The 27,247-nt window shown below is 47.5% G+C and overlaps 1 protein-coding gene across 3 annotated transcripts in view; it reads left to right on the top strand.

Annotated features, from left to right (window-relative positions):
- The window catches only part of DDHD1 (DDHD domain containing 1), a 64,126-nt gene extending 38,904 nt beyond the window's left edge, over window positions 1-25,222 (top strand). For 2 of the 3 annotated variants that reach the window (XM_072986887.2, XM_072986888.2), the window contains 8 exons: window positions 1,781-1,887; window positions 2,496-2,602; window positions 6,660-6,922; window positions 9,455-9,530; window positions 11,637-11,786; window positions 12,103-12,355; window positions 22,808-23,002; window positions 24,161-25,222. In XM_072986887.2, coding sequence (XP_072842988.2) covers window positions 1,781-1,887; window positions 2,496-2,602; window positions 6,660-6,922; window positions 9,455-9,530; window positions 11,637-11,786; window positions 12,103-12,355; window positions 22,808-23,002; window positions 24,161-24,345 — 1,336 coding nt within the window. In that variant the 3' untranslated portion in view covers window positions 24,346-25,222. The remainder of the gene's footprint in view (window positions 1-1,780; window positions 1,888-2,495; window positions 2,603-6,659; window positions 6,923-9,454; window positions 9,531-11,636; window positions 11,787-12,102; window positions 12,356-22,807; window positions 23,003-24,160) is intronic. The other variant, XR_012082722.2, reaches the window with a different exon arrangement.
- The last annotated feature ends 2,025 nt before the right edge of the window (window positions 25,223-27,247 follow it).

The raw sequence follows: 27,247 nt of genomic DNA, 5'->3' as shown, positions 1-27,247 counted from the left end.
TTAGTTGATTTGTTTTTATGTCTTGATTATAGTTTTTATCCCCAGCCTTCCTGTATTGTTGGCCCCTTGAGCATGATTTTAACAAAAAGGTGCCCTGTAATACATCTAATAAATAAAGATGAAACATAATAAGATGCCTGAAGTGCTTGGCTTGCACTAAGAAAGTGGAATCATCCTTGAAGGGAAAAAGCTGCGCCTTCTTCCCAAGGCCATCAACAGAGATAAACGTTGGCCGGTAGGGTTCTCTGGGCATTGCAAAAAGCCAGATATAAAGTGAGAGCAAGCCTGAAGTGGCTGAAAGGCCCCATTTACTCTGCACCCTCTTGGGGCTCAGATCCCATTGCAAAGGAGAGCCGTGTTGGTGGGTTGAAGGCTTCTAGGGTCCTTGTCCTGTGTTGTTGTTCATTCTGAAATGTATAACAACAGGTTTCTTACAACAGCTCAACATCTCAGTTTTAGGAATCCAAATGGCTCAAATCCTCTTAAACTGCTTTGGGCATATAGGAGAAGGTAGCTGAAGTATGAGTGTCAGAAGTGAAGCAAAGTGACAAAGACCCGATGAGGGAAGGAAGCGGCAGAGAGGGCCAACTGAAGGCTTGATAGAATAATATTGTGGCTATTCAGCAAGTGCAGACCTTTGAATGTCTTACGGCAAAGTCTGTTAAATTAGAGGGATACGTTCTCATCCAGAGGAAAAGAAAAGAGGGTGTTTTAGTCCTTGTGAGGTATCGTTTACACTGTATCGTGTAAATCTCCAGTACAGGAAGATCTACCACCTTGTAAGGTAGACCATTCCATTGCTGGGCAACTCGTATAGTAAGGAAAATTATTTCTAACATGTTGTTGAAATTGCCTTCCTTGTAAATTGAATGCACTGGCAAGTCCTCGCTCTTTGTCCACCAGGTAATCCTGACTCTCGTCTCATATTTCATATAGAATACATTCATATGCCTTTCTGAACAGTCCATGGTATCCATAGGCCTGTCATATAGACATTGGTCCGATTCGGCTTATCAGCTAGTAATGGATCAGTTAGCAAGTTCATCAGACCAGTTAACGTGGTCTCTTCTCAATCACTAGGCAGATCTAGATTAAATCCAGGTGTGGGCAAACTGCAGCTCTCTGGAATTTGTCGGGCAGCCATTCTGACCAGCCTTAGCCGGCACTGTAGGCTGGGAGCTCTATTCCCAGCAGCATCTGGAGAACTGCACATTTCTCACCTCTAGCCTTGGAGATGCTCCCGCTGTGGTCATCTGCCCTGCCAAAGATCCTAAGTTCCTGGAAGCAAAAGCCAATTAAGGCAGAACACACAACACCTCCTAGGCATCGTCTCCCATTTGCCAGAGTGAATGTTTCCCCTCAGTAATCCAGAATCTTAAGAGCCATGAGACCGATAACACAACTGAGGTAGCTGGGGGAAAACCTACAGCGGAGGGCCTGTCTGTCCTGTGTCGCTTGGTGGCAGATGTTTTATGCTCCCCAGAGTTTTTGCACCTTGGGCCATTGGGGTGGTTATGCAGGCACTGTCATGAAAGAAAGGCTGGAATCTCCAGCGGTTCGCTGTGATCATTCTATAGATCATTGAGAATAACATTTAGAAAACAGAAAGCAAAGCCATGCGGACCATTGTTTGGGTTTCTGTTTCTCTGTTGATGCCTCATTCCCAAATTACTATTAAAAAATCAAGAGTGCTCCTTACACATTGAGAATCATTAACAGTCACATCGTAGGAAGACCGTTTTTTTCAACATGCTGTATGCTTTATGTCCAATTTCTTTAGGATGCGAGACACCGCGAGGAAAATAGAAGAAAAATATTTTTCCAACCATGCAACGCATGTTGAGTTCCTGCCCGTTGAATGGAGATCCAAACTTGCCCTTGATGGGGGTACGTTTCATTTCATGAACTAAAAGAATGCTATTTGTAATACTTGAATCGTAGACGGATCAGACCAGGAGCCATGCTACCTAGAGAGTTCTGGGAGTTGTAGTCAAAACACACACACACACAAACCCAGTCTGCACAGGCTCTATTTCAAGGGTGATTCCCCCAGGTTACCCTTTCAGTATCATCTGCCCAAGAACTGGGGCTTATGGTGATGATTTCCCCGATGCTCACTGGGCCGCAGGCAGGACCACCTTAGTCGGACAGCTATGCCTGTCGCTCAGATCACGTAGCCCTCTACAGCAGACCGTTGGTCTGTCTGCCTCGAAAGTTTGTCCCTCCCTACTCCTCTTCTCACTGAGGTACTTCTGGATCCTCTGAGGAACCACACGAGTTTCCTTGGGATCCAGTTTGGAGAACGTTGTGTTGTGGAAACACTGAATACTTTACAGGCATGCTTGAGTTTTATCTCTGCACTTGAGAGATTTCTTTGCTTACTGATTTGAATGCCCCTATTCAACGTGTGCCCATACTGTGCTGAACTGTTTCATATTTAAATCTACACTTATCTCACCTCGGCCAGACACTTAGATTTCTTTTCTTTGTTTTAGACACGGTTGACTCTATCACTCCAGATAAAGTCCGAGGTTTAAGGGATATGCTTAACAGCAGTGCAATGGACATAATGTATTATACAAGCCCCCTCTACAGAGACGAGGTATGTTCGTATTTTGAAGTGTTTGGTTGAAAATATGCCCAAATAATAGGTTCCGTAAAGCTTGGGTTTTCCAAAACATACTTGAGTTCCTTGGTCAGAATGGAGGGTTGAGTCATTGTGGGGGCTCTCTGGCATAGGAGCAATTTGGAACAAGGTCCGTGCTCTGTTAACTGTTCATTGTCAGGTACGTACTATGGCCAGATCTCCTCAACAGGGAAAATGAGGTGCCTCAACCAGCTCTCCACTTGAGTCAGCCCATGGAATCTGGAGCAGCATGGCTAGTCAACGCTCGTGTAAGCTCCATCAATTCAACGGGTCCATTGTGGTTGACAGTAACAGCCAGATGGAACGCTAGTGTGGGTTAGAGGTTATAGTATTGGACTATGGCTGAAGTTCTCCTTGGGTCAGATTCCCCCCCCCACTAGACATAGAAATTCACTGAGTGATCTTCAGCCAGTCACCATTTCTTGGCCTTACCTACCTTGCAGGTTGTTGTGAGGATAAATTGAACTGAAGAGAGTCCTGTGCACCACCTTTTTATTTTATTTCAAATATTTCTGTCCTGCCTTTCTCCTTAAATAGGACCCACCTTTTGCTCCCCGAAGAAAAGGCGAGATACAAATGTGACTAAGGATACAAAGAACAAATTTGTGTGTGTTCTCTCTCTCTCCGTGCTGTTGAATTGTGTTTTAAGCACAACACGGCCAAATAGCTGCACAGTGTGAAGTGGAATTTGGGGGCGGGAGGCATATCCTGAGAAGACAAGACTCGCTAGAAAAGAAGTAATGCTAGGAATAGTGGAAAGTGGTAGGAGGTGAGATGAATTGACTTAGTAAAGGAAGCTACTAAATTTGCAAGGCTGGAGTTAATGATAGGATATATAAACTTATGGGTGGTGTACAGAGTAGATAGGGAAGTTTTTCCCCTCTCTGGTGAGATTAGAACCCAAGGACATCCACTGAAGCTGAGGAGGGGGAGTTTCGGACAGACAAAAAAGCAAGTAGGGAAAACATCAGACCAAAGGCATCTCCTCTTGAGGGCCCTGCCAGATGCTTCTTAGATGCCGCTTGGCAAACCACTGGTAATTTGAAAGAAAGACACACGGCCTCTGGTTCTGGAGGTATCCCATAGCCATTGTGATTTGTGCATTCTAACAACCTCGCATGATTTTGGACCTTCTAAGAAAATCCATTCGGATTTTGCAAACTCCCCTGCCTTGTCAGTTCAGCTGCCACATTGGTTCTGCTAAGGCTTGCACATTTCAAAATGTTGCTTAATCTCACTGGGGGTCAAGGAAGTGGGCCAAGGATCAGTTGGCTGACTGCGAGATTGCAGGGGTGGGTGGGTCAACTAAGAAGCCATTGTCAGAGGCAGCAGCAAAGTACGCTGTAGAAGAAAAGGCTGTTTCCCCCTTCCCCGTGCTGCATTCTGATTTATTTTGATTATTTTGTTTTATGATGTCCTATCCATTTGGTTACGTTGTGTTTTTATGGTTGTTAATTATGTTTAGTTCTCTGTTGTACACCGATCAGTTGGAGCCCCCAGGCCAGATGGCACGGTATAAAACTATAAATCAATAAATAAATCTCCTTGGTGAGAGAGTAAACACTCTCACCCCACCTCCCGATTCCTGCAGCAGGGAACTCTGGGGAGTAAAAGCCAGTGAGGTATGTTCTGAGTGAGAGCAATGTTCACTCTTACCAGCCAAAGAGTTGCCATGCAGCACAAAAGCCTCCAGTGTTTCAAAACAGCAGTGTCTACCTGAGCAGAAAAGGAACCTGCTGGACAAAGACAGAACTAGCTTGGCATTGGTTTTCACATGCATGTCAAGCAGGGAGTCCTGCTTGTGTTTATTTGCTGGTCTGCCCCAAAGCATCTCATCACAGACTGCATAGGAATAGGTCGGTCCAGAGTATTGTGTATCTAGGAGTAGCCACTCCAAGCCTCCTCCTGGCCCGTTGGCTTTCCCTCTTGTGATTATAGGGTCCAGTAGACAGAGATTCAAGGCAAAACCCGGAGCCGGAGTCCTGAAGGCAGCATGTGTCGTTCTGCCAACTCCTGCGACATTGCTGGAACCAGTCGTATTGGCTCTTGCCTTTCCATTGGGCCATTTCAGCAATGTGGAGAGCGGGGATCTGCTGCTTGGGTAACAGCCTATCCTCCATATTACCTTACCCGGGCTTCATGCCCTGGAGAGGACACTCCTCAATTCAGAGCATGTTTCCTTAGTCTCTCGAGACTGAAGGATGCCAATGATGAGACAGAGATATACTCTTCTTATATCTGGAGTCTTTACATTTAGCTATCATTGTGTAAGACTCTGATAGGATTCAGTAGACTGTGGAAGACAATTCTTTTTGAAAGCCACCAGAAAGTCTAGGGCAATCTGTTTTCCGAGGGAATTCTGCTTTTAGTCTGATTGCATGAAGCAGCATGAAAATAAATTCATCAAATGCAGGTTCATCAAACGAACATTTAAAAACCTGATGGATGGAAATCATTTATCTTTCTGGATAAAATATATTATTTTCACAATACAAAAATTATAATCCAGAATCTTTAAAGGATAGCTCAAGATTAGAGAAAGAAGAAAGCAGAGCAGACTCAGAACCAAACTAGATGCAGTATCTGGTTACCGTATTTTTTGCTCTATAAGATGCACTTCCCCCCCCAAAAAAAGTGGGGGGGAGTCTGTGCATCTTATGTAGCAAAGCTGGCGATTTTGCCCCTGCTGGCCCCACGGAGGGGGCAGGGGGAGCCTCCCAAGGGTCTGAGTCTGCCTTCCAGGACTCTTGGGAGGCTCCCCCCACGGGGCCAGCAGGGTCGAAATTGTGACCTACTTTTGGCCTCAAATGGGACGTGGTGGCGCTGTGGGCTAAACCGCAGAAGCCTGTGCTGCAGGGTCAGAAGATCCGGCAGTCGTAAGATCGAATCCACGCAACGGAATGAGCACCCGTCGCTTGTCCCAGCTCCCGCCAACCTAGCGGTTCGAAAGCATGCAAATGCGAGTAGATAAATAGGGACCACCTCGGTGGGAAGGTAAACAGCGTTCCGTGTCTAAATCACACTGGCCATGTGACCACGGAAAGATTGTCTTCGGACAAACGCTGGCTCTATGGCTTGAAGAGCGGGATGAGCGCCGCCCCCTAGAGTCGGACACGACTGGACAAAAATTGTCAAGGGGAACCTTTACCTTTTGGCCTCAAACAGAGGTAATCATCTTTCCTCATGCTTTGATCTTTCCACCCTGTACCAGACATGGAAAGAGCCTTCAAAGTTCAATTAGACAAATAGCCTGCCATTAAAGCTAGAATCTTGTGCACTTATTTGGGAGAAAACTGTGGAAATCAGTGAGAGTTAGTGAACATATTTAGGACTAGACTGCAGAACTCTCTAGGTCTGGGATCAGATTATATGAAGAGCTGCCTTCATAACCACTAAGACTGGCCCCTGATGTCCCAATCACAGATCGACCAGTAATTATATCAAGTTGTTGAGACAAGGCAATATTGGTAGTGGCTTCCTAATGACAGAACTCTATTACCTGGGAAATTTTGCTTTGCCCCCTCTGTGTTATGTTTTTAAACATAGCTTTTGAAGACTTGATTATTTACACTTGATTAACCTAAGTTGAACAAAGCTTTTCAATGATTTTTAATTGTTTTTTATTATCAATCAAAGATGACATTACTGAATTATGATTGCTACTGGGTTTGCAGAATATTTTTTTGCCAGAATATTTTTTTCCTGTTTTCCTCCCCTAAAAATGAGGTGCATCTTATGGAGTGTTGCGTCTTATGGAGGGAAAAATACGGTAATTTGTTAGTTTTGGTGCGTGAAACTTCTGTTTTAATCACCAGAATCCTGTTACTTACTGAGGCAGCGTAAGTCCTCTCTGATCTGGAGATCAGGTCGGCTATTAAAAGTCTTTCTGCACTGATACAGCTGTTGACTTTTAAAAAAAAAGCCAAGGGTCAGCAAGAACATGAAAGTTAAATGAACAGCGGCATGCAGAATGTAAGAATTGCATTTTCTGTCTCCCACTTCTTTCAAACAGCTGGTAAAGGGCCTTCAGCAGGAGCTGAATCGCTTGTACATGCTTTTCTGTTCTCGGAATCCAGAGTTCACCGAAAAGGGTGGGAAAGTATCCATCGTGTCCCATTCTTTGGGATGCGTCATCACCTACGACATCATGACGGGGTGGAATCCAGTCAGACTGTACGAACAGTTACTTGAGAAGGAATATGACGACCTTGAGGACACGTGGATGAGTTATGAGGAGCAGCATCTGCTAGAAGAGTTTTACTTAACCAAACAACGGTAAAGGATTCTTCCTTTCTCTTCTTGAAGAGAGACTGGGGTCTTGAAAATCCCTCAATAAATCCAGATCTGATTTGAAGTTGATTCTTTCTTTGACTCTTAATTTAGCCGTCTCTCAGGAAAGCAGCTGCACTTTGCTTGATTGTGAACAGCAGCTCTGTCCTTTTCAGTTGGCTGTTGTGCCCCCCCCCCAATTGGGGTAAATTTGCCAACAATGGGGCTTGTTACCAGATAGTGACTCATACAATGCTTGGATGCATCTTTGAGTCTTCATCAGGGGCCAGAGAGGATGCTGTAAGACAAATACAGTGGTGCCTTGCAAGACGAATTTAATTCGTTCCACAGTTAAATGTTGTCTTGCAAAAAATTCATCTTGCGAAACGCATTTTCCCATAGGAATGTATTGAAATATAATTAATGCATTCCTATGAGCAAAAAAAGTCAGAACAAAGTCAAATTTTGTTTAAAAAGGGATTATTAAGTGCTCTTTAAAGCCATACATATTGTGTAGATGATTTTTAAAAATTCAATCAATAAACTTTAACATTTTTAAACATCATAGAAAAACATTTAAAAATCAGCAAACATGAGGCAGGAACAAAAAAACAGAAAACCTTGCGAAGCACGTCCATAGGAACATTTGTCTTGCGAATCATCAACACACACACACACACACACACACACACACACACACCATAGCCAAAACCATTTGTCTTGCGAGATTTTTTGTCCTGCGAGGCATTTGTCTTGCGAGGCACTACTGTACTTAAAAACCAGCACATGGGGAAGGCCGTACATGGGGGGAGGGGTTAAACTTTTTCCTTGACCTGGTTCCCAGGTGAAGGCCTCTATTCTTTGAACATATCTTGCCATATGGTTAAAAAAAAATCTTACAGGGACTTGAGTGAAGAAGATTTGAGCCACAGGGAAGAATGCTCCACCAGGTCCCAATTCTGTATGTACCGTATGTCTAGAAACACCCCTGGGATCCCTTTCTCTGGCTTAAACTACCAAGATGCAGGAAGAAAGTGTTCCACTTGTCACCTCCGAGCCCAGAAGCTGAGAATCCCAACAAGAGTAAATTTGTGGAATCGAAGTTTACATCGGTGTTGGCACACCGCTCGGTAATTAAATCAGTCGGTGTACTTTGGTTGGGACGACCAGTAGAATGGAGGCCATGGAGGTTGCATCTAGAATATTTGTTTTGCCCAATTATACTAATTTACATGGCGTTCAGTGTAGCTCTTAAATACAGAAAATTGTGCCTTTCTCACCTAAAGGGTGTTAGATCTTTAAGAAGAAGAAATGTAATTAACAGTGGGTTAGTGCAGGTGGAGTTATTTATTTATTTATTTACAATATATATTTTAGCCGCACCATTACCAGTGGTCTCTGGTGGCGTACAACAATATTAAACTTTAAAAACATTAAAATAGACAATATTATAAAAATATCCTATACAGTGGTGCCTCGCTTAGCGACGTTAATCCATTCCGGAAAAAAAGTCGCTAAGCGATTTTAAAAAGCCCATAGAAACGCATTAAAACGCATTTAATGCATTCCTATGGGCTTAAAAACTTACTTTTCAGTGAAAATCCTCCATAGCGCCGCCATTTTCGCTGCCTCTTAAGCGAGGCAAAACAGCGGGCGGCCATTTTGTTTTCCAAGCGGCCATTTTGAAACAGCCGATCAGCTGTTAAAAAAGGGTCGCTTTGCCATGATCGCTTCCCTGCGATCATCGCAAAACGAATTTTCCCCATAGGGACCATCGGTAAGCAATCGCTTTTGCGATGGCAAAAAGTCCATTGCTAAGCGATTTCATCGCTCAACAGAGCAATCACTAAGCGAGGCACCACTGTATTATTAAAACAATTATTAAAACATTAATATTAGTAAGTCCTGCTACTCATATGGCCAGCTAAAGAATACTGTTTAATTAAAATGCTTGCTGAACAGAAAGGTCTTTGCCTGGCGCCGAAAAGCCAAAAGTGTATCCAGGCAGATCTCTATAGGGAGGGCGTTCCAAAGTGGGGGGGGGCAACAGCCGAGAAGGCCCTATTTCGGCATGCCATCCCCCTCACCTCTTTCAGGGGTGGCACCTTCAGAAGGGCCTCCTGGCCTGATCTTAGAGGATGGGCAGGCTCGTATGGAAGACAGCGGTCCTTATTTAGTCACTGCCTACAAGACAAGGAGGACACAGCCGTGTGGAATGAACTACCATGAGGTGAACCACTAATTTGGTTGGTTGGAGGTAGTAAAAATTAAGAGGCTAGTTAGTGTGCCCCTCACAGTTCTGTTTTGACTGTCACGCTTACGTTCTGTCCGTTTGACTGCTGAATGCTTATGTTTATGTTCCCGTGAGCACTATGTAAATATGTACAGCAAGTAAATGTTCTCTGCACTTATTCCTGGTGTCTTCCTGTCTGCCTTACTCCGCTGGAGCTTCGGGTCCAAACCTTCCTCAGGAGAACATCTTCTGCTGTGACTTTAAATGCTAACCAAGGGCTCATGCAGTTTTATGTTCTTTTGTAGACTGAAGGAGATAGAAGAGAGGTTGCACGGATTGAAGACATCCACTATATCAAAGACACCTGCCTTAAAATTCAAGGTATGAACGAGCAGGGATATGAAGGTATCTGAACCCAGGCTGGAGGCTTTGAGCTAAAAGCACCAATTTCAGTCACTGCCTCTCGCTTTTGGTGAGAAAGAGGCATGGATGTGTTTCCATATTCTGCCTTATCACCTCATCAAATGGCAAAGGTACTTTTCCCCTTGGAAGTTTGGGTTTTGCTAGAATATGATTTTCTCTGTTCATGTCAGAAGCGCCACGGGACAGATCATGTTCACCCCATAGCAGGCAACGTCAGAAGCATGTGGGGCAGCTGGCCTCCATTCTTCCAGGGTACTTGTGGAGGGACACCAACGGCCCGACATAGGTGTGAAATTGCCTGTCTGCACTTAGCCAGAGACTAGGTTGGTGCAAAGGCCCATTTCCTTAGCCTCGCTTTACTGCTTCGAACATCTGCTCCTGGGTTCACGTGTGTGCGATGACACCCTCTCTCTTTCTCAACTATTTCTTTCTATTTCCTCTCATGTCACGGAGATGGCTTAGTTTTCTTCTCTTGGAACAACACTGTTTCTTAGTTACATCTTGTCATGATTTTTCAGGGGGGTGTAGCTGTTACTCTAGGCTCTGGGCTGGAGCTGACAGACCCCAAGTGAACCGAAGAAAATGGGATTTTAACTTTCTTCCTGCACATCCAGTTAGAAGAGGTATTAAAGCACCAGGGACCGTGAGGGCTGCTTTCACCTCCAGCACCTTGCTGTGTTAAGGAAGTCGCGCTAGACTCAAAGACAGCACAGAGCGCCTGAGAGAGGAGCTGCCGCTATGGCAGAAGCCACTAGCCAGACACCCCGCTGGCGAACAACCCTAGTATAGGAAGGCATGATTGTATTCACCCTGGCTGTCATAATTTCCTTCTCCCCTGCATCCCAATCCATCTTGCAGGGTGTAAAGTTATTTGAACTAATTTAAAAAATCCAGTACCTCAAAAAAGCAACATCTGTACTTCATCTTGAACAAGAAAACTTAAGGCACATTGAGCTGCAGGATAGCTCAGTGTTTTAGTTCTGTGGCTCTGGAGCCAGAGGTTGGGAGTTCGATTCTCCCCCGTTGAGCCTTCTTGGCAGGGACTGGATTCCATGATCTGTAGGGGCCCTTCTAGCTCTGGCGTTCTAAGATTATGGTATATTATTATTGATCAGTTTCCCTTGGGATCAGCACTGAAGAATTTTAAGGGTCTCAACTTAGACCAAAGTAGGTTTCTTAGAGGAGGAGTGACAGTCACCTGGCCTGTGAGTCACCCAAGCTTCTCAGGGTCATTACTGCCACTACGGCCCCTTCATGCATCTCTCCGTGTGGGTGGGTGGGTGGTCTTTTCAGATTGGGCCCAGCCTCCCTGTTTTTTTGTTTGTTTTTTGGCCAGTCCCTCCTCCACCCCAAGAGTTTTTAAAAACCAACCTCTGCCTATTCTCCGTTTTGATGTGGCCTGTTGAAAACCCATGGGGAATAAGTGTGGCCCTGGAGTTGGCCCACGGGGACGTAGTGGCGTTTCCAGTTTGCTCCCCAGGATCTCGAGGGAAGTGGGATAAAGTGAAGAGCACTTCTGGTCAGAACAAAGCGTTCTGGGTTAGAAGGTGCAAGGGTCTGACTTCAGATAAAGCAGTGCTCTGTATTAACAGGTAACGTATTTACACATGTCCGATTTTTCGCAGAATTTGCTCTCCTGTTTCCTTGGTTTTCTGTGTGCTCTAAAAATGAGACCCATGCTCTCTTGAGATGGATCTCAGCGGTGATCACAGGCTTCTTAACTTACTCCGGCAGTCCTGACCACCCCAATCTCTGCTGTGAGATATACCCCAAGAACTCACCTTTGTTCCCAATCCCCCCTCTACTTCTCACGGGGGGCCCTGTTCACGGGGATGTTCCTGCAGAGAGTAGTCCTGACTATCACTGCAATCCATTCCGGGCGAGCATGTCGGCTTCCTCTGAGGATGGAAAGAGGTACAACGTGTGACGTGTGGCTCTCCTTGGGTTCTAGGGTGTCTCAAGGCAATAAAATTACAGCCTCCATTTCCCCCATCTGTCCTCCACATGTGCTGACAAGCTGCCTTTTCCCACTGCCTGTTAATATCACATGCAATGTCTCCTTAGGTTGAGAATTTCTTCTGTATGGGGTCTCCCCTGGCTGTGTTTTTGGCCCTGCGTGGCATCCGTCCAGGGAACAGTGGGAGTCAAGATCACATACTACCCAGAAGTATTTGCAACCGGCTGCTCAACATTTTTCATCCAACAGATCCCGTGGTGAGTCTTCAGCGCAGGAAAGTTGAGATACGTTGGACCCCAACTCCCATGGTCTCCCTAGCCAGGATGCTGATTGAGGACGATGGGACTTGCGATGCAACATGTTTAGATGTTGCCAGATTGGGGGAAACGGGTTGGGCAGTTTTGATCAGCTGACTGTTTTTATCAGTCAGTTCTTTAACTGAATCTAACAAGAGAACAGCTGCTTTGTCAGTTAAAGAAAACAGTACATGTCTAGATAAATATTGAGAGCCTACAAGAAATGAGCGGTTTCCTTCTGACTCAGAATCTTGTTTCTTGGTCTTCTCCTTTCTAGGCCTATAGACTAGAACCTTTAATTCTGAAGCATTATAGCAACATTTCCCCGGTCCAAATCCACTGGTACAACACTACGAACCCTTTACCTTATGAGCACATGAAGCCAAGTTTCCTCAATCCTTCCAAAGAATCTACCTCAGTCCCTGAGAGCGAATCTCTCCCGACGATACCCAGCCCCACAACGTCTCCCGTCCTGGCTCGACGGCCCTACGGGGAGTCTATAACCAATATAGGCAAAGCAAGTATTATGGGTAACTATTCTTGAACCCTTGACAACCTGTGTTTCTGCCATGCGCTCCAGGCTTACGTATAAATGTGTACTTGTGCTATGAGACTGCCTGCGTGTTTTAAAAAAAAGGGGGGGCTCTTTGTACCTGGACAGTAGTGGATCTAAACCAGGGTTCTTCATCGTGGTCTTCTGTGAATGCACACAAAGGGTTAATACCAGCGCCAGCGTTGGGCCTCTCGGAACATTCTCTAGCTGCAAGAGAAAAGTAACAATGTTTAAGACTACCCCTACTGCGCACGCCCAGCCTAACCGTCCCTCAGTTCCATTTTTCCGCCTAGCGGTTCGGAGCCTCTCGTCTTAGCTGCGTTTATTGCGATCTATTTGATTCCTTGGTTTTGACCTAGCTTCGCTCACGGACTACCCTAGCGCTTTTCCCTTCAACTTGACGACTCGGTTTATTCTATTCTCGGTTTTACTCAGACTGATTTCGGACTGCTCTGCCTTCTCCCTTAAACTAGTCGTTTCGGTTTTGCTTACTGCCCTATGTCCCCTTCCGGGCCTTTCAGCAGGTGTGTGGTGTGCGACCGTAAAATTCCCCACCAGGACGGCCACGATACTTGTCTGTATTGTCTGGGGGAATCGCACAACTCCAAAACTTGCCCACACTGCAAAGTTTTTACTAAAGCCGCTCTTAAGGCTCGCCAGCAGCGCCTTAAACTACATCTGTGGGAGTCAACGTTGTCTTCCACGGCGCCCTCGGAGGGGGAAATGGCTTCCACTTCTCGAGCAGCTCCTGTTCAGTCGGTCGTCTCCAAAGTTTCCAAAATGTCGAAGAAATCCGCGTCGTCGAAATCGGCCGCTCCTGCTTCGAATCCCGAGCCTCCGGCTCCAAAAGCTAAACCGTCGAAGGCATCTAAAGCCAAGGCAGCCGCCCAGCTTAAAATGACATCCATTCGACTTTCTCCGGGCTCGGGTTCGATTCCATCACCGATTCTCGAGGAGTTGTCGAGACGCTTCGAGGCCTCGTCCGAGGCACCCGCTCCTCCGGTTCGACGCACTGAAGCGGCACCACCATCGGGAAAGTCTTCCCCGACGCCGAGCCAGTTAGTCGGTGTCACTACTGGTCTCATTTCTGCCCCACATAGCCCTTTTCTTGCGGGCCAGGGGTCGCCTCCGGTGTCGATCTCGTCCGTGCACTCGGACTCGAGATCTCCTCGAGACAAGGTGCCTTGTTCACCTGTGCGTTCGAGGTCGAAATCTCCTCGAGGCAAACGCTCCCGCACGGAGAAGCATTGCTCCCCGAGTCGGTCCCCTTCCTCCGGCCGCTCGAGGTCGAAGTCTCCTCGACGGAAACGGTCGAAGAAGAGGCATCGGGCTTCTACCCAGTCCGACTCTTTCCATCGTTCGGACTCGAAATCCTCTAAGCGCAAACGCTCTAGGAAGAAGCGCCGCTCCCATCGGCGTCGTAGCAAGCATCAACGTCGATCCTCTTCTTCCTGCACGGCGGATTCCGACCACCCTAAGCGTCGTAAGCGCCATCGACGTCGACGCGAGCGTTCGAGGTCCCTTTCCTCGTCTTCGACGTCCGCATCTCGAGACCGGTACCGCAAAAAGATCCGGTACATATACCTGTCTTCTTCCTCGGAGTCGAACCGGCCTCGACGTCGACGCCGAGCTATTCGAGTCGGAGAACAGCCTCCTACGCTACCTGTTGCCCCTCCACCGCAACCGGTTCCTTCCACCTCGGCGCCAACTGCGGTCCCAACTCGACCCCCGACAGCGCCGGTCGACATCGAGAAACCCCCTCCAAAGAAGAAGAGGGATGTCTTCTCCTCTGATCCAGATGAGGTGTCCACGGAGCAGTCTTCTGACTCTGATCAGGAACAACCCCCACCCCTGCCACCGCACGATTTACCTCCGGGTGATGTGGTGCTCTCCGATATGGGTGACCCTCACGCCTCTTCTCCATCTGAGGATTTTTCTTCGTACTCTCAGATGATGTCCAGACTTGCCAAGACCCTGAAGCTGGACTTGAATCTCCCTTCCCCTCCGGGTGAGGACTTGTTCTTCGGGGACATCAAGAAGGACAGTACCGCTCCCCCTAGCATAGCCTTTGTGCCTGTAGTTATGGAGGCCATTAAGGAGTTCTGGGCCCAGCCTGCGACTACTCCTAATGTCCCTCGCCGCACAGAACACTTCTACAAGATCCATGGGGCTGACACTCACTTCTTACTCAAGCATCCGATTCCGAATTCGCTCATTGTTGAAACGAGCTGTTCAAGGCCATCGGCCAAGGCTCACGTTACCCCCGTTGACAAGGAGGGTAAGAAACTGGAAATCATCGGCAGGAAAATCTACTCCCTGATCACCTTGTTACTTCGAGTCATAAATTATCAGACTGTTCTAGGGGCTTATCACAAGCAGTTATGGCTTAAGCTTTTGCCAGGACTAAAATTGATACCTGAAGACACCCGGCAAGCTTTCCTAAACTCATACGAGGAAGCTCAGACGGTATCCAAATATGAACGCCTTTCCATCAGACATGCAGCAGAGATTTCTGCCAGAGTTCTCATGTCTGCCATCTCTATCCGGCGCCATGCTTGGCTCCGTTCTGCAGACATAATGGAGGACGTCAAGTCAAAGGTCGAGAGCCTCCCCTTTGACGCTACCGGGCTGTTCAACGAAAAAACCGACTCCCATTTAGAAGACCTTCACAAGGCCAAGAGGACTGCCAAGTCCTACTCTGTTCAAACTCAATCTAGACAGCGACGACCCCAGTGGCGAAAATCTTATGGTCAATATCAGCCCTCTCAACAGTACCGTCCGTACAAACACTTACCTCAGCAGCGCTCTGGCCAGTCCTCTTCTTCCGTACAGGGCTATCAGGGATACCGACCTCGTCCGTCCCATCGCCGCCAATCCTTTAAGCCGCCTGGAAGAAAACAAAAACAGTATCTTTGACTTTCGGCCCCCCATTTTTACCCACTCACCACCTACCACCCGTCTTCAACCATTCCTTCACAACTGGTCTACCATCACAAACGACACTTGGGCTCTAAAAATTATTCAGTACGGTTACCAGCTGGAGTTTATAAGATCTCCTCCGCTGGGTTTCATAAATCACTCTCTATTCGACTCCTCGCTAGAGGAAGAAATATCATCTCTCTTGCGAAAAAATGCCATCTATACAGTACCACCCCGCGACATACAACGCGGGTTCTACTCCCGCTACTTTGCTGTCTCAAAAAGAGGAGGAGGCATAAGGCCCATCCTCGATCTAAGACTCCTAAACACTTACCTGCGACCCAGACGGTTTCGAATGCTCACCTTGGAGTCCATCATGCACCTACTAAAGAAAAACAACTGGTTCGTCCTTATAGATCTAAAGGACGCATACTTCCACGTCACTATCCACCCCGATCACCGCAAGTTTCTCCGGTTCATCTTTCAGGGCACAATATACGAATTCCAGGCCCTGCCATTCGGCCTGTCCACAGCTCCCCGGACCTTCACCAAGGTCATGGCCCCAGTGGCAGCTTACCTCCGTCTCAGGGGCATCCACGTCTACCCTTACTTGGACGATTGGCTCGTAGTCTCCACCTCACGAAGACAAGCCCTGAACGATACAAAATTCATCCTGTATCTTCTCTCCAATCTCGGTCTCACTGTCAACAGACAGAAGTCTCAGCTCATCCCCTCCAAAACAGTACAATACATAGGAGTCTGCTTAGACGCCATAAAGGGTCGGGATGGGTCGGGCATTTCTTCCCCCGGAGAGGATACACAAGATTCAACGAGCCATCAGGAAATTTCACCCTCGTGCTCGGGTGACGGCCCATCACGCCCAACACCTTCTCAGCCTGATGTCTTCTACAACACCGGCGCTCGCTCACGCTCGTCTCAAGCTCCGGTCTCTCCAATCATGGTTCCTCACCCTTTTCGACCCTATGATGGACAGCCAGAGGAAGCGCCTCCGTGTCACCCCGGAGCTAGCCAGACAGCTCCAGTGGTGGATGTACACACCCCACCTCACGGTTGGCCGGCCCTTTCGTCCACTCCGTCTCACTGTTCAGGTCACAACGGACGCCAGTCCATCCGGCTGGGGGGCGCACTGCGGCCATCACACCATTCATGCCCTCTGGACCCCACAAGAAACCATGCTCCACATCAATCACCTGGAGCTACTCGCAGTGATCAAGGCCTTCAGGTCCTTCCTTCCTCTGCTACATGGCCGCGGAGTTCAGCTGGTAACGGACAACACTACCACAATGCACTATGTCAACAAGCAGGGCGGAACCCGCTCTCACTCACTCCTATACCTTTCCATCCTCCTCTGGGAGTGGTGCTACCGTCATCATATCTACCCGGTTGCCATCCATGTAGCCACAGAGGACAACACGGTTGCGGACACTCTGAGCAGGCTTCAACATCAGACACACGAATGGGAATTGAACCCTCTGGTCTTCCAGGACCTTTGCCGCCAATGGAGGACCCCAGTGCTGGACGTGTTTGCATCCCCTCACAACGCGAAATGTTCCCGGTACGCGTCTCGGGCAGGTCTCGGTCTCCACTCGCTCGGCGACGCATTCATGATCCCATGGAACCAGGGTCTCTTGTACATATTTCCACCGATTCCGTTGATACAGAGGTCCCTGATCAAACTCCAACGTTCAATGACTCCGGCCATTTTCGTTGCACTCTTTTGGCCTCGCCAGGTGTGGTTCCCCACTCTAGTCAGCATGGCTGTGGACTCCATGACCCTTCCGTTGTGGCCGGACCTGCTGACCCAGGAAGCAGGCAAAGTCCTTCACCCCGATCTCGACACGCTCCATCTGACGGCGTGGAGGATCGTCCCGAAATCCAAGAGGTCTTGACCAACGCCGTCAAGCCCTCCACGTCTCGCTTGTATGCCTACAAGTGGAAAAGTTTTTTGAAATTTACCCAACAGAGGGATCTTGTCCCCTCCCCTGTATCTCTTTCTACGCTTCTACAGTATCTCCGTTACCTGTTTGATTTCCACCTGTCTATATCTACTATCAAGGTGTACCTTGCTGCGGTTGTCTTCTTCCAACCCAGAGCTTCTCCCTCTTCACGCCTCTTCTCTCACCCTACCGTCAGAATGTTCTTGAGGGGTCTCTCTAACCTCCGACCTCCCATTCGTCCCCCACTCCCGCAGTGGTCCCTTCACTTGGTTCTACATGCTCTTTCCAGACCCCCATTTGAACCCATGGCTACCTGTGACCTCAAGATGCTTTTTTTAAAAACGCTGTTCCTGGTGGCTATCACGTCTGCTCGTCGAGCTAGCGAGTTGGCAGCTCTCCGTCATGACCAACCTTTTCTTCAATTCTTTAAGGACAAGGTTATGCTGTACCTGGACGTCTCTTTTCTCCCGAAGGTGGTCTCCGACTTCCATGTGAATCAACCACTAATTCTACCAACCTTGTTTCCGTCTCCGACTACTGATGTTGAACGCATGCTCCACATGCTCGATGTTCGACGGTCCTTAGCTTTTTATGTCTCCAGGACCAAGGACTTCCGCCTGGCCAACAGACTCTTCCTGTGTTACTTTGGCCCAAAGAAGGGCTGCCCGGCTTCGCCGTCCACGCTCTCTAGGTGGCTCGTATCTACCATCGCCCTTGCCTACGAGCTCCACCACAGAGATCCTCCAGAGGGACTTAAAGCCCATTCCACCAGGGCTGTTGCCTCATCGACTGCCTTACTCCGTGGCGTCGACCTGCCCAACATCTGCCGGTCCGCTACCTGGTCCAATGCCTCTACCTTCATAACCCACTACAGATTGGACATGAGGGCAAGAGAGGAAACCAGATTCGGGAGGGCAGTGCTAACATCGGCTCTTCAGTGACAGCCCACCATCCGGTTAGTAAGCGTGCTAATCACCCTTTGTGTGCATTCACAGAAGACCACGATGAAGAAAGAAAGGTTACTTACCTGTAACGATGGTTCTTCAAGTGGTCATTCTGTGAATTCACACAATCCCGCCCGGCCTCCCCTCTGTCTGTCTGTCACTGGCATCTCTATGACTCGAGGGCCTATGGCGGACAAATGGAACTGAGGGACGGTTAGGCTGGGCGTGCGCAGTAGGGGTAGTCTTAAACATTGTTACTTTTCTCTTGCAGCTAGAGAATGTTCCGAGAGGCCCAACGCTGGCGCTGGTATTAACCCTTTGTGTGAATTCACAGAATGACCACTTGAAGAACCATCGTTACAGGTAAGTAACCTTTCTTTTCCCAACCTTGTGTCCCTTGATATTCAAGGACAAGAACTCCCAGAAGCCTTCACCATGAGCTGTGCTGGTGGCCAGTAACCCAAGAACAATTGGGGGGGGGGGAGAGGAAGAACCCAAGGTTGGGAACCTCTGGTCTAAACGGATTGGTCCCAGTCATTCACACCCACCAAGAGGTGTTTTTGCAAGACCATTTTACAATTAAAATATATAAAATTTATTTATTTATTTAATGTATTTATTTTTATTATTTATTTATTTATTTATTTATTTATTTAATTTATGTGCTGCCCACACTACCCAAAGGTCTCTGGGCGGCTTACAACATTTAAAATACAATAAAAATACAGAACAGTTAAAATACAATTAAAATAGAGTGGTGCCCCGCATAGCGACGTTAATTCGTTCCAGGATTAACGTCGCTATCCGGAAACATCGCTAAACGGAACGTAAAACCCCATAGGGACGCATTAAACTCAGTTTAATGCGTTCCTATGGTGGGAAAACTCACCAGTAAGCGAAGATTCCCCATCCGGACGCCATTTTCGCCGCCTTGGTAAGCGAAAACGCTGCGGGCGGCCATTTTCTTGATCCGGCGGCCATTTTGGAACCGCTGATCAGCTGTTTCCCTAACATCGCAATGCGGAGATCAGTAAGTGAAATGCTTACCAATCATCACAATGCGATGTTTAGCCTATTAAAACACCGCAATGCGATCGTAAAAATGATTGCAAAATCCGCATCGCTATGCGGATTCGTCGTTAAACGGTGCGCTCGTTAAGCGAGGCACCACTTTATATTGCCATCGGATCCACAGCTAATATTATTTCAATTAAAAGCCTTCTGGAACAGGAAGGTTTTGACCTGGCGCCAAAATGTCATCAGCATCAGCGCCAGACGAATCTCAGTCAGGAGGGCATTCCATAGTCTGCGGGCAGCTGCTGAAAAGGCCCTTTGCTCCCTGGTTGCCTGAAAATGAATGGGAAGAATTCCAAGAGGGGCTCAAGATAGTGAAATGTTCATCATTGTTCGCATTAACTTTTGTTTGGTTTGCTATTTTTTTAAAAAGCCAGTTACATTTTTATGAAATGTTACGTCATTTTTTAAAATTTTGTGAATATGTTTAATTTTAAGTTTCAAATGGATTTTTTTAAAGGGGTGGGTGGGTTGGATAATAGTATAGAATTAGTATGGAAGTATGAAGGTTTGTCAGAAATCAGAAAGTTGGTTCTTAGTCCTGAACTAAAATTTCCAGTTCTTCTTGTTTGTTTCACATACTCCTGGAATTCGTATATAGACACCGGAGATGGTCTGATTTGTGGCCTGCTTTTCTTTGTACATTGTATGGACATTATTATTAGTGTTAATCCTAGTATTGACCCCCATTAGAAGTGATCCTTCCGCTCCTCTTGTGCGTAAGACTTCATTTGTCTTTACCTTTGTGCTTGCGTCTCCCTCCCCCTTCCAGTTCAGCATAACACCCTCCCCAAGAAGTTCTTCATGCTGTGGCCAAACACATTCTTCCCGGTTCTTGTGAAATGCAAGCCGTCTCTTCCTAGCAGTCCATCTTGCTCCTTCCTACTCAACTGCAGCATACTCAAAGGAACAATACACTGTAGGAAATTGCTGCCACAATTTACACGATTTTCATTTTTGTTGCTTGGTCGTTTAGTCATGTCTGATTCTTTGTGACCCCATGGACCAGAGCACACCAGGCCCTCCTGTCTTCCACGGCCTCCCGAAGTTGGGTCAAAGTCATGTTGGTCGCTTCGATGACACTGTCCAACCATCTCGTCCTCTGTCATCCCCTAATCCTCTTGCCTTCACACTTTCCCAACATCAGGGTCTTTTCCAGGGAGTCTTCTCTTCTCATCAGATGGCCAAAGGATTGGAGCCTCAGCTTCAGGATCTGTCCTTCCAGTAAGCACTTAAGGTTGATTTCCTTCAAAATTGATAGGTTTGTTCTCCTTGCAGTCCAGGGGAGACAAGAGCCTCCTCCAGCACCACAATTCAAAAGCATCAATTCTTCGGCGATCAGCCTTCTTTATGGTCCAGCTCTCACTTCCGTACATCACTACTGGAAAAACCATAGCTTTGACTATGCGGACCTTTGTCGGCAACGTGATGTCTCTGCTTTTTAAGATGCTGTCTAGGTTTGTCAGCGCTTTCTTCCTCAGAATCAGTCGTCTTTTAATTTCGTGGCTGCTGTCTCCATCTGCAGTGATCATGGAGCCCAAGAAAGTAAAATCTGTCACTGCCTCCATATCTTCCTCTTCTATTTGCCAGGAAGTGATGGGACCAGTGGCCATGATCTTAGTTTTTTTTGATGTTGAGCTTCAGACCATTTTTGCGCTCTCCTCTTTCACCCTCATTACAAGGTTCCTTAATTCTTCCTCACTTTCTGCCATCAGAGTGGTATCATCTGCATATTGGAGGTTGTTGATATTTCTTCCAGCAGTCTTAATTCCAGTTTGGGATTCCTCCAGTCCAGCCTTTCACATGATGTATTCTGCATATAAGTTGAATAAGCAGGGGGACAATATACAGCCTTGTCGTACTCCTTTCCCAATTTTGAACCAATCAGTTGTTCCATATCCAGTTCTAACTGTTGCTTCCTGTCCCACATATAGGTTTCTCAGGAGATGGATAAGGTGGTCAGGCACTCCCATTTCTTTAAGGACTTGCCATGGTTTTTTGTGGTCCACACAGTCAAAGGCTTTTGCAGAGTCAATGAAGCAGAAGTAGATATTTTTCTGGAACTCTCTGACTTTCTCCATAATCCAGCGCATATTAGAAATTTAGTCTCTAGTTCCTCTGCCTCTTCGGAATCCCGCTTGTACTTCTGGAAGTTCTCAGTCCACATATTGCTGAAGCCTACCTTGGAGGATTTTCAGTATAACCTTGCTAGTGTGTTAAATGAGTGCAATTGTATGGTAGTTGGAGCATTCTTTGGCACTGCCCTTCTTTGGGATTGGGATGTAGACTTCCCGTCCATTTTAGTTCACTGATGCCCAGGATGTCAATGTTTATTCTTGCCATCTCCTGTTTGATCACATCCAGCTTCCCAAGGTTCATAGATATTACATTCCAGGTTCCTATTCAGTATTTTTCTTTGCAGCATCGGACTTTTCTTTCACTTCCAGGTGCGTTCCCAGCTGAGCGTCCTTTCAGCTTTGGCCCATCCACTTCATCAGCTCTGGAGCTACTTGTATGTGTCCTCTGCTCTTCCTCAGTAGGACGTTGGACGCCTTCCAACCTGAAGGGCCCATCTTCTAGCATCATATCTTTAAGCCTTTTGTTTCTGTCCATGGAGTTTTCTTTGCATGTTACACAGCAACCACTCTGGGTGGGTCATGGCTCTAACAAAGATGTGCCAGCGAGCATGCTTGCTATGTGCCTATGTTGAAGGTGCCGAGCAAAAGACACCAGGAGTGCCAAGACCCACTGGAACACTCAGTGGTGCTAAGAAGGTAAGACTTAAGCGAGGGCAGGGCAGACCTTTATGAGACCAACCTTGTTTTCTTGAATTAAAAATAGTCTTCCTTAGGTTGTGCACCAATACATTGGTGCAATATGTTGTGGACAGTGCAGAGAACAGGTACAAAAGTCTTCGAAGTTAAGCAGGGTGTGTGTTCCGAGTCTGCTCTTTAAAAGTGAGTTCCAAAATGCAAATACGGCTTTTATGACTTTGGTGGTGGTGGATTTTTTTTTCTCCTGCACCATCCTCAATATATTGGTGCACAGCCTGATGAAGACTAGTATAGGTTGAAAACTAGCTTTTTTTTTTCTTTTAATTTAGTGTGGTCTAATAAAGGGGTCTCGCCTTCCCTTGCTTTTGCATGGTGGAAGGGATGGCACGTCTTCGGCTGTTTTTTTTGTGGGGGGAGAGGGGCTTCCTTGCTTTATCCACAAGGGGGCAGCAGAGTCGGGCGGAAAAGGCAAGGCCAAGCCAGACCCCTTTAGATGCTAGCCATGCTTTTTAAATACATGGACCCGTCGTCCAGACAGTTTGCTCTTCTGTAGAAATGCTGGCAGTGCTGGTTCATTGGGGTGGGTGGAAACATCCACCCAACACTGGGTTTAACAATGGGAGCCAGGAAACCGCCACCTTGGAGGGAAAAAGAGGAGCAGGAGGCGCCTTCTGGTTTGGGCCCCAGTTGTTGTGTTGCTCACGTAAATGTGCAATTTACCCTAAGAGGAGTAACACCTGCCCCGTTGTGTTCCGTACAGGAGCTGCAAGCATCGGCAAGGGCCTCGGCGGGATGCTCTTCTCACGTTTTGGGCGCTCGAGTGCTCCCGCCTCCCAGGTCCTCGAGGCAGGAAAGGACGGGGTGGAAGTCGAGGAGAAGAAGGTGGCCTTGAGCCAAACGTCCATCGGGACTCAGACCTTCCCGCACAGCAGTTCTGGCTTCCTTGACCCAACACGTAAGGCCGCCGGTTGGCTCCCTTGCCCCTCTTTGCCAGTCCTGGTTTTGCCCTCCCTCTCTCCTAAAGGGAATTGTTTTCCCCAAGGATCGTAAGAGGCACCCCGATTGTAGATGAGCGACGGTCAGATCACAGGGTTGTCGTCATCCTTCCCTAGCTGTTTTTAAGGACTCGGTTCGTTCCTTCGTTGCTGAAATCTGACAAATCGAGGCCTGAAAACCAGAGCCCTCAGATGCAGAATAGACGCTTTCTATGAAGCTTTTTAAAATCCTCTCCTATCTGGTTTCACATTCCTGCTTGGCCATGGAAATTTGGCGGCAGGGGGCATTGTTGGCAATGGTTAAACCGCTCCTTCCATGCCTCACTTCCCTCAAAAGCTCTGTTAGGGCTGCACATGTACCCCAGCTGTGTATGTGTGTCATGTGCCAGCAGGTCCCACCTGACTTGCAGTGACGACACCCCTCCCCCAAAAAATAGGGCTCTGAAAGGGACAGGGGGCGTAGGGTCCTTTCATGGCCATCACAGCGGCAAACCAGGAGCCTGTCTTGAGTCTTGAGTTTGAGTTCACCGAAGAAGGGTGAGGGTGAGTAGCTTTCCGAGCCACATTGAGGGGCTCAAGGTCTACGGAAGAGTTCCTCGTAGAAGCCCACATTTCTTTGGAGTAGCTCAGCTGGCCTCCAGGATGTCCAAAAAAACCCCGGGCAGAATTCAGACCGTGGCAAAGTCGAATTAATTCCAGTTCATTTTGCTGCTTTCCAAAGAGACAGGGAATGGATTCAAGTCTCCTAGCCCCACAGAATCCCTCTCTCACTTTCATGGGTCCCTGCCCCCTTTTCCAAAAGGCCAGAAAGGGGCAGCTCTAAAGAACAGGTGCCCTACCATCCACCCCTGCCTTGGTCGCCTGGGCCATTCCCTGCTCTCCCGCGCTCCCTGCTTCAACGCAACTGTCCTCCTCTTGAGAGAGCTGTCCCCAATCCACAGCTGTTAGGAGAGCAGGGGTGCCGCTTCGTGCCATGGCAACTTTTCTACCCTCCTGTCCCCGTGAGCTGGACAGGGAGAAACTGGAGGACAAAAAGCCTGGAGGAAGAAAAGGGGTGTGGGTTTCTCCTTCGGAACGTGGCATTTAATCCCCACCCTCTTTTGCTTTTCCCTGCCTAGTGGAGCTGGAACATCGGATCGATTTTGAGCTCAGGGAAGGCTTAGTGGAAAGCCGGTACTGGTCTGCGGTCACATCGCACACGGCCTACTGGTCATCTATGGACATAGCTCTCTTTCTGCTCACCTTCATGTACAAGCAGGACCAAGAAGAGGACAACCTCAAGTCACACATAGACTCTGTTTGATTTCCGCTTTTGTGGGAGGGTAGGGGAGAACAGCATTGGGAGGGGAGGGGAGGAAAGTCTGAGCTTGGCAAACAGCAGGCGACCATCTGAATGGGCAGCATCTGTTTGCAAGGCATGGTGGTTTCAGGTTTAAATGCATGTCTGGATTTCTTATGAGACGATTCGTCGTTCGAGCCACGTTTCCAGTTCTGTGCTAATTGAGGCCTTCTTGGAAAGACGAATCTCCGTTCCCACGCTTCCAACCCAGACGCATCAGCCGGCTGTGGTTACGTCGGCATCCGTGGTAGGGCAACTCCTTTAGAGATCAGCTGTAAACCCTTGTTTAAGCAAGTTCGTTTTCTCAAAGTGCAAAGATTAGTCTGCTAAAATGGAATTCATTTTCCTTTAAGAAAAAGGCCTGCAAACCTCAAACAGCCACGGTCTGCGTCCTTAGTGCCAGTAATTAAGAAGCAAATGGGTATCATTGTGGTAATCTGACGTCTTTTTCCCCTCTTGGGTCCACCGGGGATTCCTCCCGAAAGGCAGACTCAGAAAGTTGTGCTAACAGAACTCATTCAAGGCACTAACACTCGCAAACAGGCATGGGGCATATATTTTGAAATACTGTAATTATAATTTATTATTACCTCTGACTAATTGTTTTGTTTTATTCCACTGTGTAAAAAGCGTTACTTTTTCTACTGTTCGTTTCCCCCTGTTTCTTTTTTCCTTTGGAACAAGGAGACATAATTTTAAAGACCACATTTATTTTCTACAGTGTTAAGACTTTATTCCTCAAGATGACATATCTTTGTACTTCTCAAATGGAGCTATGGACACCGTGGGACACTTTTCAGTATTTTTTCATTAAAAATAAACCTTTGTGGTATCACACAAACCACGCTTGTGAAATAGTAGTTTTTCTCCCAAGCAAGTCCTCTCTGGTGTTACCATGTTCCTTTGCTTCTTGTCTACTTGGGAACATTTACTTCTTGCCTATGGTTTACCTGGGAACAATATACTCCTTCCTGTTCTTCTGAAATCATGAAATCTCCGGATTGGGATTCTTAGCGAGCAAGTGGCAGAAGAATTTACAGTTTCTCAGTCATCAAATGGGTTAGTAGAATCAGAGACAGATTTAGAGCATTGTTTAGGATCCTTTGATATTGTGCTGGTCCGGATCCAAAGAAAATGCATGTAACATCCTCCCAAAGGTAGCACAGGGACCAAATGCGCGACACCTTGAACTGCCAGCAGGTGTTTTCGCACGCAGTTTCCTCCTCAGCTGCCGTGTGGCTCACGGCTTCACAGAGAAGAAGATGTTGTGGAGGAAAAGAGGGCAAAAGTAAACGACAGTTCATTCTGAGTTGGCCAGCGGCGTTCCTTCTGACTTTCTCGTGCACGGCTGCTCCTAAGCGGTTAAAGGTGACTATTTCTCTCCCCCTCCCTGTTTTCCCTACTATGAAGTCAAGGCATCTTGCACTGTCGATATAGGGCAAACACAATTCCAGCAGGTAGCAAGCAAAATACTTTAAAGCCAGCAGAATACTTGTTTGAAATGTGATTTTTGCAGGTGAAAAGCAATTTGCTGCCCTATTTTGGCTGCCTTGTTTTGAGGGAGCTGCAAATTTATTTTATTTATTTATTTATTTGATTTATACCCCGCCTATCTGGTCCAAACGGACCACTCTAGGCGGCTAAGCACTGTATTGTCCCACTCCCCCTCACTCCTGTCCTAGAAAACACTGAAGTTGCCCACCTCAATGCTGTCTCCTGAAAAGGCAGACTTTTGCAAAGAATCCAGGCCGTCTCTGCACAGTCCTGCCTGGTTCCCCAGAGGTGCAGAGCCCATGGGGGAAATCCGTGTGAACTGGCAGTTCGTGGTGTCACACATTTGGTCCCTATGCTAACAGCCTTTGGGAGCGTGTTACTGTCAAAGAAGGGGCACGTGATTCTTTCTGTTCGCTGGAATGTTAGATGGGGCTTCATTTCCGTCCGCTCCAGAATGCAGGCAGGCATCTTGCTGACGATCTTTACAAGCGAAGAGGACAGACTCCACTCAAATCCTCCCTTGATCTCCGATCCTGACCTATGCCTTTGTTCTTCAGAAGAGTGCTTTAGGATTGTGTCTTGTGTGTGTAGGGTTTTGTGTGTGTGTGTGCTGGGAGAGGAAAAATAATTGTGTGGCAATGAAAAACAACATCTGAATGGGTCTGAGAAAATGGTTTTTAAGCAGGTGGTGATGCAGTGGAGCGGAACCTTCAACCCCGACAACTGCAGAAGTGGCCTTTGTGTGACAGACGGACAATAGCCACTGACAAGATCAGAGACGTTGTTTATTTCTGCCGAACTTTTCCTTGGGGTTCTGCCTTGGTACTAGTTTCCAGTGGCAGGCATTTTCCCAGTAATGTGATGAAGCAACATTTAGACCAAAGTGCCACTGAACCTTTAATAGTATCATCATCATCATGTGCCGTCAAGTCAATTCCGACTTAATGCAGACCCTTTCCAGGGTTTCCCTGGTAGAGAATACACAGAGGTGCTTTACCCTTCCCTTCCTCTAGGGGGTGCTCTGGGACTGTGCAGCTTGCCTGAAGGGAAAGGTCTCTCCCTGCTTGTGAAAGGACAGCCAAGAGGGGGCTAGTCGGGCATCCAGTGGGAGGGAGTTCCAGAGTCTAAAGGAGCAGCCACAGAGAAAGCCCTCTTCTCCCGTGTCCCCATCTGAGATGCACCTGTGAGGGTGGTGGGACCAAGAGAAAGGCCTCCCTTGAGGACCACAACATGGGACTGTGCCCCATTGGGTAGGGGCCCAATCCTCTCAAAAGAGCGTGAAGACTGCAACCTCCCTTTCTGCCAGTTCAGATCCCAGTCCAGTTGTCCCCATTTTGCCCAGGCTAATTTCGACCTCAGCTGACTGAACTGG

The sequence above is a fragment of the Pogona vitticeps genome, chromosome 1 (assembly GCF_051106095.1).
Source record: "Pogona vitticeps strain Pit_001003342236 chromosome 1, PviZW2.1, whole genome shotgun sequence".
Classification (NCBI taxonomy): Eukaryota; Metazoa; Chordata; class Lepidosauria; order Squamata; family Agamidae; genus Pogona; species Pogona vitticeps.
This window is presented reverse-complemented; position numbering and strand designations above follow the sequence as displayed.